Source organism: Artibeus jamaicensis, unplaced genomic scaffold (assembly GCF_021234435.1).
Source record: "Artibeus jamaicensis isolate MK-2021 breed Jamaican fruit bat unplaced genomic scaffold, CSHL_Jam_final scaffold_660, whole genome shotgun sequence".
Lineage (NCBI taxonomy): Eukaryota > Metazoa > Chordata > Mammalia > Chiroptera > Phyllostomidae > Artibeus > Artibeus jamaicensis.
In genome coordinates this window covers 10,676,931-10,695,624 of record NW_026522052.1, presented here as the reverse complement: position 1 = coordinate 10,695,624, position 18,694 = coordinate 10,676,931, and the positions used below count along the sequence as shown (strand labels likewise).

The following is an 18,694-nucleotide window of genomic DNA, read 5'->3' as shown; positions in this document are numbered from 1 at the left end:
ATCTTTGGCCCATTTTTGAATTAAGTTGTTTGTTTTTGAGTTGTTTAGTTTTAGGGATCTTCTCTTTTTATATGTGGGATAATAGTCCTGTTCAGATGTGTTTTTTGCAAATATTTTCTCTTAGTCCGTGGCTTATTTTCTTGTTCTTTTGAAGCATTTTTTACAGAACTGAAGTTCCTGATTTTAATAGAGTCCAGCTCATCATCTTTCTTTTATAGGCCATGACTTTGGTGTTGTATCTAAAATGTCATCACCACAGCCAAGATCATCTAGGTTTTCTCCTGAGTTTTCTTCCAGGAGATAACTTTTGTGTTTTCCATTGAGTTCTATGACCCATTTTGGGTTGGTTATTGTGAGGGCTGTAAGATCTATGTCTAGATTCATTTTTTTGCACATGGATATTCAGTTGTCCTGTACCATGTGTGAAAAAGACTGTTGTTGGCTCCACGGTATCGCCTTTGTATCTTTGTCAAAGATCAATGGACTGTATTCATGACAGTCTATTTCTGGCTTCTTCGTTCTGTCCCATTTTTCTATCTGTCTGTGTTTTCATCAATACAACACTCTCTGGAATACTGTAACTTTATAGTAAGTCTTGAAGTTGATTAGTATGTCCTCCAACTTTGTTCCTATCCTTTAATATTATGTTGGTATTCTGGGACTTCTGCCTCTCCATATAAACTTTAAAGTCAGTTTTCAATGTTTATAAAATAACTGGCTGGGATTTTTATTGGGATTACATTGAATCTGTAGATCAGGTTGGGAAGAACATAGATGATTATGTCATCTGTGAACAAAGACAGTTTTATTTTTTCCTTTTCTTGTCTAATTGCATTAGCTAGGATTTCCAATACCATGTTGAAATGGAGTGGTGAGAGGGGACATCCTTGCCTTATTCCTGATCTTAGTGGTAGGAAATTGTTTTATTTCTCACCTTTGAGTATGATGTTAACTGTAGGATTTTTTGGTAAGTATTCTTTATCAAGTTTGGAACGTTCCCCTCTATTCCTAGTTTACTGAGTTTTTATCGTAAATGCTGATGGATTTTGTCAGATGCTTTTTCTGCATCCATAGAATTACGTAATTTTTTTTTAAGTAGGCTATTGATGTGATAGATTGATGTTTTTCTTGTTGAACAAGCCTTGCATTCCTGGGATAAATCCCACTTGGTCATGGTAGATAAATCTTTTTATATATTGTTGGGTTTGATTTGCTAATATTTTTGAGGATTTTTGCTTCTGTGTTCATAAGAAATGTTATCTGTAGTTTTCTTGTAATATCTTTGTCTGGTTTTGGTATTAGAATGAATTAAGAAGTATTCCTTTCTCTGAAAGGTATGGTAGAGGATTGGTATAATTTTTTCCTTAATTGTTTAGTAGAATTTACCAGTAAACCTGTCTTGGCCTGGTGCTTCCTGTTTTTGGAGGTTAATTATTGATTCCATTTCTTTAATAAATATAGACCTATTCTTTAGTGTATTTTTCATCTCAGAAGTTGTTATCTTCTTGAGAAGTTTGATTTCCGTTTTTTATGTCTTAACTTTTGAACATATAGAATATAGTTGTAATAACTGTTTTAATTGTAGTAATTGTCAGTTCTATATTGGTTTTGATTGATTATTCTCTTCATTATAAGTTATTATTTCTTTCCTCTTCGCACACTTGATAATCTTTGATTAGATGTCCAGCATTGTGAATTTTACCTTGTTGGTTGCTGGATGTCTTTGCATTCTTATAGATTTTCCTGAGCTTTGTTTTCAGATGCAGTTAAGTTACTCTGGGGCTTTGCTTACAGTTTGTAAGGAACAGCGCTCAGTCTAGGACTGGTTATCGTTCCCACTGCTGAGGTAGCTCCTCCTGGAAGGAGCCCAGTGCACCGTGCTCTGTGGGTTTTCTGAGTCTGACTGGTGGATCAGGCACTATTCCCTTCTCTGTGTGAGCACAAGGCGTCCCTGCTCTGTGTGAGCACAAGGCACTGTGCTCTGTTACCCTTTTATTTTTTCTTTTAAATTATACTTTATTGATTATGCTGTTACAGTTGTCCCAATTTGTCCCCATTACCCCCAGCACTCCCCAACTCCCTCAGGCAATCCCCCCTGCCTTTGTTCATGTCCACTGGTCATGCGTGTAAGTGTCCTGGCTGCCCTACTTCCTGTACTGTACTTCACATCCCCACGCTGTCCTGTTACCCTTTAGATGGCTCACCCTCCGAGTTTCCTCTCATTTCACGCACAGTGCCCTGCTGTGTGTTAGAAGAAGCCCCTCTGGAGATCACTGAAGTTCTCTCTCTCAGCAGCCCTCTCTCTCCTCTCTGGCATTCTGTCTCACAAATTCTAGTTGCCTTTATAACCCTGGACTCTGTAACCCTAACAGGGCTTCATCTTTGTTAGGCTCCACTTCAGCGGCCCTGCCCAGTGCAGCTGCCTGGAAACTTTCAAGTCAGTGAACTCAGGTGGTTACAGGGCTCACCCCATCTGTCTGCCATCTGTCAAGGACCACTGTCTTTCAGTGCCTGGTGTCTAGAGTTTTGAAAATGATTGTTTTATGTGTTTTGTCTGGTTGATTAGTTGGTTGGTTAATTTGTTTATTTATTTGATTTTTTTAGGGCAAGAGGGAAAATCTAGTGTCTTTGTTACTCTATTTTTTGCTAAAAACTAAAGTCCTGTCTACTCGTAGTTTTAATCTAAGAAAGCTGTTGTACTTGGATTCCTACAGAAAAAACTCTTGATAGTAGCCATTGGTCATTTTCATTTGGGAGGCAGTGCATGTATGTGTGGGTATGCGCGCACACACACACACACACACACACACACTCACACACACACACGAGCTCTGGGATAAACTTGAATCAGCCAGCAGTTTTTGAAGCTGTTTTAGAAGCTGTTAAACTGATTTTCTGACTCCCTTATTTCTGAGAATTTCTGGAATTATTTGGACCTAGCAGCTAATTCTAAATAACGATTTTATAAAATTCCTAACCATATTATGACTTTTGTCTCCAGAATTAAGAAGAAGAAAGAGCAGCAACGCTATGCAGAAGAGCAGAGGATATTAAGAATGAACTTGCCCGAAGAGCCATGTTCAGAGGAGAGGATGAGTGAGATGTTAGCCCAGCTAGAGCTTGCGGAAGTGGAAGATGCCAGACAGAAACAGCATCAACGAGAAAAGGAATACCAAAGGTACTCTGACAAGTTTTGCATCAAGTTCCAGATATAGAAGAGACTTCAGGAAGTCGGTGTTCTTTTCCTTACAGGGGTTGACAGTGGCTTCTCATACTTTCGGGGGTATAGACGTTCACCAGATACTTCTTGAGAACAGCCCTACGTACTGCTAGTCCCATTTCCCAATACAAAGAGGAAGAGCTGGGCACAGAGAGGTAGAATAATTTTAACAGTCACAGCTGGTAGTAAAATGAGGACTCGTGCTCATTCTCTTTCTAGTGGTTCATTGACCATACTGTATTTCTGCAGGTATGTAGAAGCTTTAAGGGCCCAGATCCAAGAGAAATTGCAGCTGTATAACATCACTTTACCTCCGCTGTGCTGCTGTGGTCCTGGCTTTTGGGATGCTCATCCTGATACCTGTGCCAACAATTGTATTTTCTATAAAAACCACAGAGGTAAGTTTCTTATGGGAATCATGGGGGCCTGGTGGCAATTTTTTAAAAAGTAGTCATTGTAGCAATTTAGCATGTATTGAGTACTTACTATATATCAGACTGTTAAAACCCCTTTACAAAACAACTCTGAAGCAATAAAAGTAGGTTATAGTGAGTTATGTTTCTCTTTGAGGTCTGTTACCGTTTTGTCTCCATTTGTGCTGGGGAGATATTTCCAGCTTCCTCCATCGTGGGAAGACTTGGGTCCCAGGTCCTCCCGTAAATGAGGAGTATTAGAGCTTGACTCTTCGGGCCATTAAGTTAGGCTTCTGTCCAGTCAGATTCCCTGTTGTCCAAATACCTCAATGTTATCTCACCCAGGCTTATTACCGTCTACATTGCATTAGACTGCCGCTCTCCCAGGGGACCCCGAGGAAAATGAGGACCAGTGTAAACTGTCTTTATTAGGAATCCCAGCTGGAGAGAATGGGGTCCTTCCTGTTGTCGCGAATGTTTCTGTTTCCTGTTTATCCTTAAATACATTGGTTTACGTAGTGCAGAGACTATGCAGGCTTGATGCACACACTGAAAATACTGCAAGTATTTGTATTCCTGCTACTCCATCTCTGTGATTTATATTTTAAAATCACAGATCTGATGCTGCCATTCCCCTGGTCTCCAACCTCTAAGTTTTTACGGCACAAAATACATGGCATGTTTGGCATGCTTTCTCTCCAGCCCCAGGCAAGACCTCAGCCTTATCGAACTTGCTGTTGTCACACACCAGTGTATGTCACTTTTTTTTAATACCTGTGGCACCTCACACATTGATTTCTCTGCCTGGAATACTTTCTGTTACTCTTATTAAACCTTCAAGACCATCTGAGATGTTCACTTCCGGAAACCTTTTCAAAGTTTTAAATTTTGATAGAGTCTAATTCATCTACTTATTCTCCTCTCTTGGATAGTCTGCATTTATTCTGAACTTCATTATGGGATGGCATTCTGCATATGTCTCTGGTTTGGAAGGTTGCACTGCAGTTATTTTTGTCCATCCTCCCTGTTATCTTTCCCGTCCTCTCGGAGTGCTGGACATGTAGTAAAGTGCTCAGTTAATATTTATTCAACGGGTAGTTAAATCAATACCTGTGGACCTGGGTAGTGAAGCAGTACTAACAGGAATGGGGTGGGAAAGAGAATGGGACTTTGTTCATCAGTGTGCGCACCTTTCTTTGCAGCATATACCCGGGCTCTACACTCAGTCCTCAGTTCCTGCGATATCCCTGAGGGGAACTCAACTCTTCGGGTCGCCATTCATAATTTTGCTTCTGCACACAGACGGACTTTCAAAAATGTATAATAGGAATCTGAAATCAACTGCTAGTATTTCAACCTTCACTTAAAATCAAGTCTGAGAGATTATTCAGGAAAAGCCGAGGAAGCATATGAGATGTGTAATCTGGAAAGACAGTCCCACGTAAGAAACCCGTCCCTATAATTATATCGAACTATTGTTTCATTCTCCACCTTGGACCATGATGGAGAGTTGACCTCCAAACTCATCTCTTTGCTGTGAAACATATTGAGTCTCTTGTTTTAAAAGTGATCAGTCAGATCAGTAAGGTTTCCCTTACTTTGCTCTGCTCTGGTCGGAAGAGATCATGAGAAATCTTGAGATGGTCCCATTTATTGTCTTTCTGAAGCCGCACCTTTGAGCCTTGACACAACTGAAAATGTCTGGGTGAAGCAGAGACGAAGACGGTCAGACAAGTTTCTGAGCGTCAGTGGCCGTTGGGTTGCTGTGGGCATCTCTAGTTGTGTCCGACAGAGAGAAGACTCTGAGTTTGACGTGCACTTTCTCCTCAACATCTCTCCTGTTTTCTTAACACCTGTTTCCTCACTCAGCGACATTAGACATAGACTTTTTAATTTTATATTTTTTATTGCCAAAGAAAGGAAACAAACCCTCCGTCTTTCGAGTACCTTCTTTGTGACGTTTCAAAAAAGCGAATATGAGGTCAAAGTGAGTAAAATCCTGCCTTAGTTAGGGAAGTAAGGCCTTTTAAAAATCTGGGGAATGGCATACCTATAGAACAAGTGAAATAAAAATCGCTGGAGTTAGTGTCCATTTGTTATTTCTCCAGAGCGCTTTCTGACACAAAATAGGAAAAGGTTTAGTGTTGTGAATTAAAAGTATATTAGCAGTTTCTTTCTTGCGCTTTCCCTAATGTTCGGTGTTGAAGAAGCACTGAGGTTCTGTTGGGAAAAACACCTAAACATCCAGCCGAGTCACTGAAAATAAGAGTCAGAATTACCTGAATGACACGATTGATTGGTTATTTAACCAGATTCATTGTCCAGTTTGGTCAAAATCCTTAAGTAACTATCTCTTTGATTCACCCTTTAAAGTTGTCTTTTTTAACAGCTTTATTGAGGTATAATTCATATACCATATGATTCACCCTTTTGAAATGTGCAATTCAGTGGTTTTAATATATTCTAGGGTTATTGCATCTATTACCATTATCAAATTTTCAAGCACTTTTTTCACTCTAAAGAAATGCTTCCATGATCCAGCAATCCCACTTCTGGGTCTGTATCCAAAAGAACTGCAAGCAGGGTCTTGAAGAGATATTTGCATGACCAGGTTCCGTGCAGCACAAATTCACAATAGCCAAGAGGCGAAAGCAGCCCATGTGTCTGTCTACAGTTGAATGGATAAGCAGAATTTGGTGTATACAGAAAATAGGATATTGACATCACAAAAGTTTTAAATTTTGATAGAGTCTAATTCATCTACTTACTCTTTTGTTGCTTTAACCATTACCTAATCCAGCATCACAAAGATCTACTCCTGGTATTTTTCTAAGAGTTTTACAGTTTTAGCTCTTACGTTTAGGTATCTGATTTTTTTTGTACATGGTGTTATTAAGGGTCCAACTTCATTCTTTTGCAAGATGCTATTCAGTGTCCCAGCACCATTTGTTCAAAAAACTATTATTTGCCTCATTGAATTGACGTGACACTCTTGTCAAGAATCAGTGGGCCTTTAACATAGGGGTTTATTTTGAACTCTTGGTTTCTCTCCATTAATCCTTATGTTTATCTTTATACCAGTAAAATCTGTCTTGACTACTACTTTGTAGTAAGTTACAAAGTTGGGAAGTGTGAGTCTTCCAACTTTGTTCTTCTTTTTCAAGATTATTTTGCTCTTATGAGTCCCTTGCCTTTTTCATATGAATTTTAAGATCACCTTCCTGCAAAAAAGTCAGGTGGTATTTTGATAAAGTATTGCATTGAATTTATAAATCAGTTTGGGAGCTGATGCCATATCACCCACGAACATGGGGTATCTTTCCATTTGTTTAAGTCTTTCATTTCAACAGTGTTTTAGTTTTCAAAGCATAGGATTTGTAGTTCCTTTGTTAAATTTATTTCAAAGTATTTTATTCTTTTTGATTTTGTTCTTTAGATTTTATTTTCAGGGTGCATTACAAGTGTATAAAATACAGTTGATTTCTGTATATTGATCTTGGATCCTGCACCTTCATGAACTCACTTTTTTACTTTTAATAGTTATCTCTTTAGGATTTTTTAAATATTTAAGATCTTCTCACTTGCAAATAGAGATAGTTTTATTTATACCTTTCTAATCTGGATAACCTTTATCTCTTTTTCTTGCCTAATTGCCCTTAATAGAGCATCCAGTACAACACTGAATAGGAGTGATGAGGTGGACATCCTTGACTCGTTCCTGATCTTGGGTGGGAAGCCTTTAGTCTCTCACCAGTAGTTACGGCGTTAGCTGTGAATTTTCATCCTTCATTTTGTCCATGTGGTGTATCACAATAATTGATTTGTGGACACTGCATTTACCCTCCATCCCAGGAATAAACCCCATTTGATCATGGTGTATGATCTTTGTAACGTATTGCCAAATTCAGTTTGGTCATATTTTGTTGAGAATTTTTGTATCTATGTCCATGAGTCCATGAAGAATATTAACCTATAATTTTCTTTCTTTGTAGTGTCTTTATCTGGTTTTGTAATTAGGATAATGCTGGCCTTGTAAAATGAGCTTGTGGGGGTCTTCCCTTCACTTGAATTTTGAAGAATAATTTGAGGATAGGTGTTAGTTCTTCTCTGAATGTTTGAAAAAATTCACCTGTGAAGCCATCCAGTTCCAGGACTTTTGTTGGTTGGGAGTTGGTTTTTCTTTTAATCCTCACCCAAGATTATATTTTTATTGATTTTAGAGAGAGAGGAAGGGAGGTGGGTGAAGGATAGAGAGAGAGAGATGAGAAACATTTATCAGTTGCCTCCCATACACACCCCTACTGGGGATGGAGCCCACAACTTTTTGGTGTAGGGGACAATGCTCCACTTAATTGAGCCACCCGGCCAGGGCTGATGGGAGTTTTTTGATTACTGTTTCGATTTCTATGGTCCATGGATTTTCATGGGTGCTCTGTTCAGATTTTGTTTCTTTTCGATTGAGTTTTGGAAGATTGTATATTTCTAGAAATATATCCATTTTGCCCAGATTCCCTACTTTGTTGGCATGTAGTTGCTCATAATGTTTTCTTATAATCCTTTTGTATTTCTTTAATGTTAATTATCACTTCTCCTTTATTTCTCATTTTACTTATTGAATATTTGAATCTTCTCTCTCTTTGTTTGTGGATGAACCTGGCTAAAGATTTGTCAGTCTTGCATATTTTTCAAAGAAGCAGCCTTTGGTTTCATTGATCTTTTGTATCGATTTTTTAGATTCTATTGTGTTTATTTATGTTTTCTTCTATATTATTTTTTTCTTCTAACTGTGGGCTTTGTTATTGTCCTTTTCTGTTCCTTTAGGTTTAAGATTAGAGTGTTTATTTGAGATTTTTCCTGTTTCCACATAGACTCGGGGTTATATTTTTGGTTTCACTTGTCTCGAGGTATCTTTTGATCTCTTCCTTGATCTTATTCTTAACCTAGTCATTGTTTGTAATGTGTTATTCAGCCTCCATGGATTTGTATACTTTCCTTTACTTTTTTTCTTGTAATTGATTCCTACTTTCACACCGTTTTGGTTGGAGAAGACACTTGATATAATTTCAGTATTCTTAAATTTATTGAGACTTGTTTTGTGTCCTAGCATGTGGTGTATCCTGGAAAATGTTCCACGTGCACTTGAAAAGAATGCATATTCTGCCAGTTTGGGGTGAAATGTTCTGAAAATATCATTTAAATCCATCTGGCTTAGCGTGTCATTTTAGGCCACTGTTTCTGTGTTGATTTTCTGTCTGGAACGTGCGTCTGTGATGTTAGTGGGGTGTTGAAATCCCCTGCGAATGTCTGCTTAGTCAGTCTGTCCTGTCTGATGTAAGGATTGTCACCCCAGCTTGCTTGTTTGTTTGTTTTCATTTGCATGAAATATCTGTTTTTCATTCTTTTATTTTCAGTCTTTGTGAGTCTTTCACCTGGAAGTGGGTCTCTTGTGGGCGGCTGATGCTCTTGTCTGTGTTGTGTCTTCTTATCCATTCAGCCACTGGTGTCTTTTTATAGGAGCACCTAATTCATTGACACTTACTTAAAGTGATTATTGATGGGTACATACTGTTTGTTGCCATTTTATTCTTTTACTTTTTTAAAAAATATATTTTATTGATTATGCCATTACAGTTGTCCCATTTCCCCCCTTCATTCCCCTCCACCCTGCACACCCACTCCCCTCCTTTTGTTCATGTCCATGTGTCTCAAGTTCTTTAGCTTCTACATTTCCCATACTACTCTTGCCCTCCCATGTCTATTTTCTACCTACCATCTATGCTACTTATTCTATGTACCTTCTCTCCCACTCCCCTCCTCCCATTCCCCTGTTGCTAACCCTCCATGTGATCTCCATTTTTATGGTTTTGCTCCTGATCTAGCTGTCCACTTAGTTTCCTTTTGTTTTAGGTGTGGTTGTTAGTAACTGTGAGTTTGCTATTCTTTCACTGTTCATATTTTTATCTTCTTTTTCTTAGATAAGTCCCTTTAACATTTCATATAATAAGGGCCTGGTGATGATGAACTCCTTGAACTTGACCTTATCTAAGAAGCACTTTATCTGCCCTTTCATTCTAAATGAAAGCTTTGCTGGATAGAGCAATCTTGGATGTAGGTCTTTGGATTTGATGACTTGGAATACTTCTTTCCAGCCTCTTCTTGCCTGTAAGGTCTCTTTTGTGAAATCAGCTGACAGTCTGATGGGAACTCCTTTGTAGGTGACTGTCCCCTTATCTCTTGCTGCTTCTAGGATTCTCTCCTTCATTTTAATCTTGGCTAATGTAATGATGATGTGCTTTGGTGTGTTCCTCCTTGGGTCCACCATCTTTGGGACTCTCAGCTTCCTGGACTTCCTGGAAGTGTATTTCCTTTGCCAAATGGGGGAAGTTCTCCTTTATTATTTGTTAGATAAGTTTTCCACTTGTCACTGTTCCTCTTCCCCTTCTGGTACCCCTATAATTTGTATGTTGGAATGTTTAAAGATGTCCTGGAGGTTTGTAAGCCTCTCCTCATTTTTTTGAATTCTTATTTCTTCATTTTTTTCTGTTTGGTTGTTTCTTTCTTCCTTCTGATCCACTCCATTGATTTGAGTCCCAGTTTCCTTTCCATCAGTATTGGTTCCCTATGCATTTTGCTGCATTTCACTTAGTGCAGCCTTCATTTTTTTTCATCTAATTTGCAACTAAAATCAACCAGTTCTGTGAGCATTCTGATCACCAGTGCTTTGAACTGTGCATCTGATAGGTTGGCTATCTCTTGGTCGCTTAGAAGTATTGGCTCTGGGGCTTTGATTTGTTTTTCTGCTTGAGCCATAATATTTTGGTCAGGTCTCACCTGTTAACAATGAGGGGCGGAGCCTTAGGTGTTCTCCTGAGCAGGTTAACCCAGTGGCTGGGTTGTGACTGGGGGCGGGGTCAGAGAGGGAGCAATGGCATTTGTTCTGCTCTCTCTCAGATTTCAGTCCCCTGTGCCGCTTCCCACAAGCAAATTGGGCCCTTCTGGTGCTGGTTCCCATGTGGGTGGGCTTGTGTACATTCTAGGACCCTGTGGGCCTCTCTCAGCACCTCAACCCCCACAAGTGTTTTCAATCAGTGCTTTTAGGCTTTATTTCCCATCTCTGGGGCCCTGGGTTGTGTGGTCTGTCTCACTGTTTTTTCACCTGGTTTATCTGCACATGGGTGTGTGACCGGGGTCAGCCAGCCGCCTTACGCCCTCACTGAGTCTGCCCATTTCCACCCCACACCTAGGATCTGCCAAGTACCACCTGCGCACCTGGGTTGGTCAGGCAGCCACCGCTTTTTCCTGCCCAGACCCCTCTCCATCGGCCGCTGACTCCGCCCCTCTTAGTGGTCTGGATGAATGGTTTGTTGTTGTCAGACTTCCATACAGTTCAATTTTCTGTATGTTTTGGTTGTGTTTTTGTTTGTAAATCTTTGTTGTCCTTAAATTTGGTTGTGCGAGGAGGTACATTGCTTCTACCTACGCCTCCATCTTGGCTGGAAGTCCATTTCATTCTTTATAATGATGTTCCTCGTGTTTTACTTTCTCCTTAAAGAAGTCCCTTTAACATTCTTATAGTACTGGTTTGATTGTAATAAACTCCTTTAGCTTTTTTCTCATCTGAGAAGCTCTTTATTTCACCTTCAATTTTAAGCAATAACCTTGCTGTGTAGAGAAGTCTTGGTTTTAGGTCTTTTTTTGTTTTTTCTAAATCACTTTTTTTTTTTAATCACTCTGAATATTTGTGCCAATCTCTTCTGGGCTAAAATATTTCTGTGGAGAAATCAGCTGACAGTCTTATGGAGCACCATTGTAAATAACTGCGTCTTACTGCTTAAGATTCTCTCATTTTTAACACTTCTCATTTTAATTATGCTGTGTTTTGGTGTGGGCCTCTTTGGGTTTATTTTTTTTGAAACTCTGTGCTTTCTAGACTTGTGTGTCTTTTTTCTTCACCAGGTTAAGGAAGTTTTTTGTCATTATTTCTTTAAATAGTTTCTCAATCTCTCTCTTCTCTCTCTGGTACCCCTGTGATGCAATTGTTGTCATGCTTGATGTTGTCCCAAAGGTCCCTTAAACTATCCTCATTTTAAAAAAAATTTTTTTTGCTTCTCTGATTGTACAAAACGTTTTTGGCAGACTTCTACTTTGCCTACCAAATTGCTAATTTGGTTTTTTGCTTCATCTAACCCACTGTTGATTCCTTCTAATATATTCTTCATTTCAGATACTATATTCTTCATTTCTGACTGGTTCTTTTTATGGTTTTATGTCTTTTTAATGCTTGCTATCTCTTTAAATGTTGAAGTTCTCACTAAGTTTCTCAAGCATTCTTATAACCATTGTTTTGAGCTCTGTATCTGGTGGATTGCTTGCCTCCACTTGATTTAGATCTTTTTCTGTTTTGTTTTGGGTTTTTTTCCTGTTCTTTCACTTGGTGCATGTTTCTTTGTCTCTCCATGTTGGCAGCCTGTCTGTATTTTTCCTGTGTATTAGGTAGTAATTCTATGTCTCCCAGTCTTGGTAGGGTGACCTTGTATAGTATTCTGTGCGACTCAGTGGCACAGCCTCCCTGATCTTTTGAGCGAGGTGCTTCAGGAGTGTCCTCGGTGTGGGTTATGTGAGCCCTGCTGTTGTGGTTGAGGCTTTACTGCTGTTGGTCTGTCTGTGGGTGGGCTTGCCCTTGGGCCGGCTGACTGAGGATCGCTCTCAATCAATGTACGAGTTGCTGTGTGAGGCCTGCCCACCGATGCAGGAGTCACCCCAGCCAGGTCTGGTTCCCTCTGAGGTGCTTCAGGTGCATTGCTTGTGGAGCTAATTGGGTTGAACTCTGAAGCCCGCCACTGGGTATGTTGGTTCTGGGGCCTCTTGCAAGGGGCCCTGGCACAGGTAGATGTGAGACGCCCCTGTGACCAGGCTACCTGTTAGGAGCTATAAAGCAGTTTGTGTTTGGTGGCAGCCTCTGTTGGGGTTTGTTGTCCATGGGAGTGATCAAGCTGCGTCCTGAGGTTGGCTTCCAAGAGTACAGAGCCTGGGGCAGGTCAGCAAAAGGCCCAAGGCACCTCAAGATCCGCCTCCACTTGATGCCTGCCTCTTAACTCCAGCCACTGAAAGAGCCTGTGGTGAATGAGTGTTGTGTGAGGCAGCTTCTGAGTCACCAAGCAGGGGCAAGTGGTTTTTTACCAGGTTGATACAGATTTAAGCTCAGCGCCAGTGTGGGTCTGAGGTTACTCAGCAAAGGTCTCAGGGCCTGCTGCCCACTGCCTGGGGCCTGCAGACCCTTGCGGTAGAGCTGGGTCTCAGAGTCCTCAGGCGGGGAGTTGGGGGTAGGAATCGGGCAGTGGAGTTAGCCATGTGCATGCAGGACTCTGCACCAAACCGCAGTGCTAGCTGGGGGTGTACAGGGAAAAGCCGCCTTCACCTCAGAGCCACACAACCAGTCTCCCTCCCTGTGCAGCTCTGACACCCTCTGATTCCACCTGGACCTCATCGAGAGCTTGTAGTCCCAGGCTGGCCACAGGCTTCAGATCCCTCTGCAGAGTGTGAGGCAGGCCTGGGCCACAGTGAGCCACAAGGATGGGGCTAGTTCATCTCCGGCCTGTGCAGTGGGGGAGGGGTGCTAGTTGGACACTCAGGGAAAACTGGCCCTTGCCCTAAAACTACTCCCTTTCTCCCTGTGCATCTGTGTCACCCCCTGAGTCTGCCTGGTCCTCCTTGAGAGTTTCCAAGAAAATCTGCAGTGTGAACCCAGGCTGGCCACAACTTGCTGATCCCTCCGCTGGGCAGGAGCGTGGCAGGGTGCGGTCTCCGAGAGTCAGGATGGTGGGGCTAGCGCATTTATCCAGGAGAGCTGGTACCTGAGGGTGGTGTGGGAGAGGGACACAGCCCAGGGACCTTCTTGGCTGTCCCTCCAGCCCTGTCCTCAAAGCTACACACACAACCCAGTTTCTCTCTGTGTGACTCCAGTCCAGTCTGAGCTGGGTCCCTCTGCCAGAGCCTCGGTGAGTGCCTGTGAGTGGGATTTTGTGCTCTGATGTTTTATGAGGGCAATGGGCTTCTAGCAGTCTCTCATTTCTCATTTTTTTTAAGATTTTTATTTTTAGAGAGGGAGAAAATATTTTTAGGAAGGGAGGGAGAAATATAGGGAGAGAAACACTGATGCAAGAGAGAAACATCAATCAGTTGCCTCTAGTGTGCAACCCAGCTGGGGACTGAACCCACAGTCCAGGCATGTGCCTTGATGGGGGATCAAACCGGTAGCCTTTTGCTTTGCAAAATGGTACTCAACCAACTGAGCCACGTCAGTCAGGGCTAGCGGTTTCAAACTGGCAGACGGAGTCCCTGCTGCTCTGGGCTGGGGAACCTGGCATGGGGCTGAGACCCCTCGCTCCTTGGTGGGACCTTTGCAGCTGAGATACCCCTCTGGATTCTCCACCGCCAAACGTGAGCTCGGGGCGGGCCTTTTGCGTCTCCATCCTTCCTGCTAGTCTCTGTGTGGCTTCTCTGTCTCCTTAGTTACATGACTTCTACCCGGCCAGCCTTCAGTTGCTTATTCAGCTCCACTGTTCTATCTACAATTTAGTTGTAGTTCCAATTCGGTCCTGGGAGGAGGAGGAGGACAGTGTAACTTTCACCTACTCCGCTGCCATCCTGAATCCACTTAGAGGCTTTTTCTTTCAGTGTTGGCTCTGTCTGCGGGCACTTCTTCAGGTAACGCTGGGCTCACCTTCTCCTCTCTTTCAAGTCTGTATTCAGATGTGTTTCATGGAGGGGCTTTCCCTGTCCATCCTCTTGTAAAATACAACCCTCCCCACTCCCACACTCAGATGGAAGATCTGTGATGCTTACAGCTGTGGCAAGCACGTGTGCTGCCCCACGTGGCTCCCTCTCCCTGCTGGGCTGCACGCTCCGTGAGGACAGGGATTTGTCTGTTTTGTTCTGTGTTCTCTCTGCAGCTCTCAAGACGGTGCCCTGCACACCACACGTTCTCAGTAAATATTTGTTAAGTTTTTTCTTTTTGGTGGTTTTCTTGTGTGGTTCGCAGCAAAAGAGGGGTTATTTCCTGGACAGTCCAACCTAAAACAGCTCGCGCCAGGTGCTCTGATGCAGTCGGCAGCGCCTTCTTTCTGGCACCGTCCCGGCGTATTACTTAATTGTCCAGCCTTTCCCGTGCCCTTCGGGATGGGCCGGAATAAGATTGCCCACTGCTCTTTACTCCCCACTGGGCGAAGGGGTGGGAAACTGCTGCTTTGTCTTCTAGCCATTTAAAGTGTAATAAGGAGGTTGCAGTTATTACTTTCCTGTGTTTATTTAGATTCTGTTTTAGGAGCAGAATATTTTCTTTAGTTTCCCTGTAAGTGCAGTGAGCATAGCTTATTTTTCTTCGTGTCCCATCTTGAGCATTTTTTTCATGTTTCTCAGAAAAAAAAGATTTGGAACATTGGTCATATTATAGAGGAGATAAAAACAAATGTTTTTCTGTTGTATTAGGCCCATTCTTCTGGGTGTAAGACTTTGAATATGTCGACTTAGATTTTTAAAGCTCTCTCTCGAGGTATTAATGAATGGTTGCCGTGACTGGTGTGGTTCAGTGGGTTGAGCGTCATACTGTGAACTGAAAGGTCATTGGTTCAGTTCCAGTCAGGGCTCATGCCTGGGTTGCGGGCCAGGTTCCTGGATGGGGGTGTGTGAGAGGCAACCAATCAATGTTCTTCTCCCTCTCTAAAAAAACAAAAAGAAAAAAAGAAAAGAAAGAAAGGTCCAGAAAGGCAAATAATCTTCCTCCCTCCTATTTTTAGTTCATGTAATAAAGCTGTTTATAAAAAAATAAAATGAATGGTCTAGCTCCTGTCTTTTCTCAGTGTTACTGACCACTATAAGAAGGGGGTGCCAAGGAGAAATTAGATTGATTCCTTCTGATTAAGACAGTTTGATCGTGTGTTGCATGGGTCATCGTCCATCCCTTCCAGGCCTCCAAGGTGAGATTGCCCTCTGTAGAAGTTGACACTCAGCTCTTGCTGTAGGTGCCTTTCTCATCCCCCAGACACCTGCAGCCATCTTTAATGGGCGTAGCTGTCACACACTGTCATCATCTAGACCGACAGCCATCTCACATCACTGAGAGCGAGAGGGCAGGTGTGCCTCCAGGTGTGAGGCAGTATGAAGCATACAGAACCTTTGGGGAAGTATGTTTGCCCCTCCAAAAGTTGGAACTCAATGTAATCAAACCTTGAAGGCTTTTTTTTTTATTTGGTTCTGGGACAAAATTAAGTCCCACTGCCCTAAGGAATTGATTGTACGTAATAAATTAACTTCTAGTCACTTAGAACAGTATAGTTTTGTACCATACTTGGGAGAATTGAGAAAATTGTCATTTAAATAATATTCTCTGTTTCCTGGTTTGGATGAAGTAATAGGAGGTTTAGGTAGGAAAGTAATGTGCCTTAATTGCAGGACTTCTGACATGGTGGTATTATCGGGGGTGATTGGGACCTAGAAGCTGCAGCACCTTGTAGCTGTTCTCTGGGAAAGATGGGTTAAATAGAACCTAGGTTCATCCCTGCAGGCCAGGTCTGCATGAAGTTCCCTAGCTCATACCCTGAGTGATCACACAGGCACCCAGTCTCCTGGTTTTATAATCTGATGAATCCCCAGGCATGTAGAGATTGAGAAGATCAGGGGTGAAAGACCATGGAGAACATTAGGGTATAAATGACAAAAAGAACAAAACAGTAATTTAATAAGTGAATCTTTGAAATCTTAGGGTGAGATGGGAGTAAGAATGTTTACATGTTCAATTCAGGGACAGGCAAAGTCATTTATATTTCTACGTTCCCTCTGATTAGAGTCTTCTAGGGATTGAAAAATTGTCCTTTACTGTCAAGATCTTTCTTGCTGTTTTTCAAAGGCCCTGGTACTCTGGGGGAGTTTGCGTGATGGTCAAGATCACAGTCACAGTGTAAGTCCTGGTTCTACCACATTTCAGTTGTGCGAGCTTAAGCAAGTTACTTAAACTCTGCATGCAGTTTCCTCATCGGCCAAATGGGAATAATGATAGGGTTGCTGTGAGAATTCAGTGAGGAAGTGCACGTGCAGTGGTTCGCGTAGTGCCTGCAACGTGGTGAGTACAGTCAGAGGCAAGGCCTGCTTCGCTTTCCTTGCCTAGCCACACGCAATCCTTGATGTTTAGCTGGGAGTGAGCTAGGTAGGTCTAGGAACACAGGGACATCCAATCTGACCTTCCATATTAATGCCCAAGAGAAAAAATTTTCTGTGCCCCTAGGTTATGATGGCATTTACATTGGATTTGCATTTGGTTATTTGATTTTACTCATTGCTCAATCCTATACTAAAATTGAAAGACTAAAATAAAATAAAATTGACTAAAGTCAAATTTTTTAAAGGTGGAGGATTAAGGGAAGAGAGTGCCTAGCTGCCAAATGATTGGGTGTATTATTTAAATTGCAAATTAGCATGCCCTGTTTTACTGCTCAACCAGAGGGTGACATGATGCCCACATCAAATCCTTCCGAGGATCCAGCAGGATCCACCCACCTCAGTCCTTTGCCAAGACTGAGTTACATCTGGTTCAGCCAGAAGAGGCATGTTCCTCGCCCTGTTTTCCCAGGAGGGCACTCTGGGAATTGCCATAGATCAGCACATTTTTATCTGTCGCTCAGTGGAACTTTATATCCTACACATAAAACTTGATTGTTATATAGCTCTCTTAGGGTTCAGGGTCAGGGAGTCTTTTTTCACACAGAGTTACTTCTTTTCTTGCCTTACGTAACCTGGGCCAGGGATTAGAGATAAAGGAAAACCAGAAACAGTTGAGATGGGGGTGGGGGGACACAGGAAAATATAAGGAGCAAGACTGAGGCTGAGATTAACAATGGAAGACCAAGGGAAGAGAGAGGTTGAACTAGAGCAGGACTGAGCATGAACCAACCATCGGGCCTCACGCTCCTCATACCTGCCAGGAGCCTCCTTCATCTTCGCCAGGTGAGATAATGTAGGAGAGTCTCAGGGATTGGTTCCAAACGGGGCATTGCTCCTACACGAATCTCATGGGACTGAGTCTGGCCTTTCCTTGAGACTCTGGGGTGCTGTGTGCTGACCAAGAACATTTGGGTCAAGAGAGCCCCATAGGTTTACCTGAAATGCTCTCGCAGTGCTGAAATGTGAAGTCCTACTCACTCCTGGGGCAAAGTACGGCTACTGCTCTGTGATAACTTAGTTACCTGCCTCATTAAAACCTCCCTGGAAGCAATCCCTCTTCCTGGCCAACCTGATGTAACTATATGTAGCACATCTTTGTTTGTCTTACATAATAGTTGTTTATATATGTATTAAAAGGTAATTTTCAAAGATAAACACATGACTCACTAAATGAGTATGTGTTAAAGACTAACTCATGAGGGAAATGAACACGTTACAACTGGTCTGAAAAAAGTAAAAGGGAAAACTCACTAAATGAATATTTGAAATCCAAATGGAAGGACAAGTGATCTTTTCTATAGTTATTTACAATGTAAAGGGTTGTAACTTAGATCAACTATAGACTAAAATCCAATCACCTGGAGGGGAGTCCTCTAGACAATGCATAATTTCCCTCTGGAGCATAAAGTATTTTTTATAGCCTTCCTTCTTTTTAAATAAAAAGAATCTCAAAGAAATATAATTCTTTTAAAAAATTTTTATTTGATTGATTGTAGAGAGAGGAATGGAGGGGGAGAGACAGAGAAACATCGAATTGTTGTTCCATGTATTCCTGCATTCACTGGTTGATTCCTGCACGTGCCCGGACTGGGGATCGAACCCGCAACTTTGGTGTATCAGGACAGTGCCCCAGTCAACCTAGCTACTCGGCCAGGGGAAGAAAGATAATTATTGGTCACAAACTAAGGTTGGTCTCATTAGACTGGATCTGATTATAAAGATGAGCACAAGTGTTAATTTACCACCCAGGTCCTCTTAAGTTTTCATTGCCAGAAGTTTTCATAAGGAATCTCAGATTTGACTTTTTAAATGCTATGCACCGTATTTTGATGTATATAATGCACTC

General features: G+C 41.8%; 1 protein-coding gene across 2 annotated transcripts in view; it reads left to right on the top strand.

Moving 5' to 3' along the window:
* CCDC15 (coiled-coil domain containing 15) overlaps positions 1-6,164 on the top strand; it is a 50,340-nt gene extending 44,176 nt beyond the window's left edge. For both annotated transcript variants that reach the window (XM_037134260.2, XM_053659415.1), the window contains exons 12-14: positions 3,002-3,178; positions 3,470-3,618; positions 4,836-6,164. In XM_037134260.2, the coding sequence (XP_036990155.2) occupies positions 3,002-3,178; positions 3,470-3,618; positions 4,836-4,957 (448 nt within the window). In that variant the 3' untranslated portion in view covers positions 4,958-6,164. The remainder of the gene's footprint in view (positions 1-3,001; positions 3,179-3,469; positions 3,619-4,835) is intronic.
* The last annotated feature ends 12,530 nt before the right edge of the window (positions 6,165-18,694 follow it).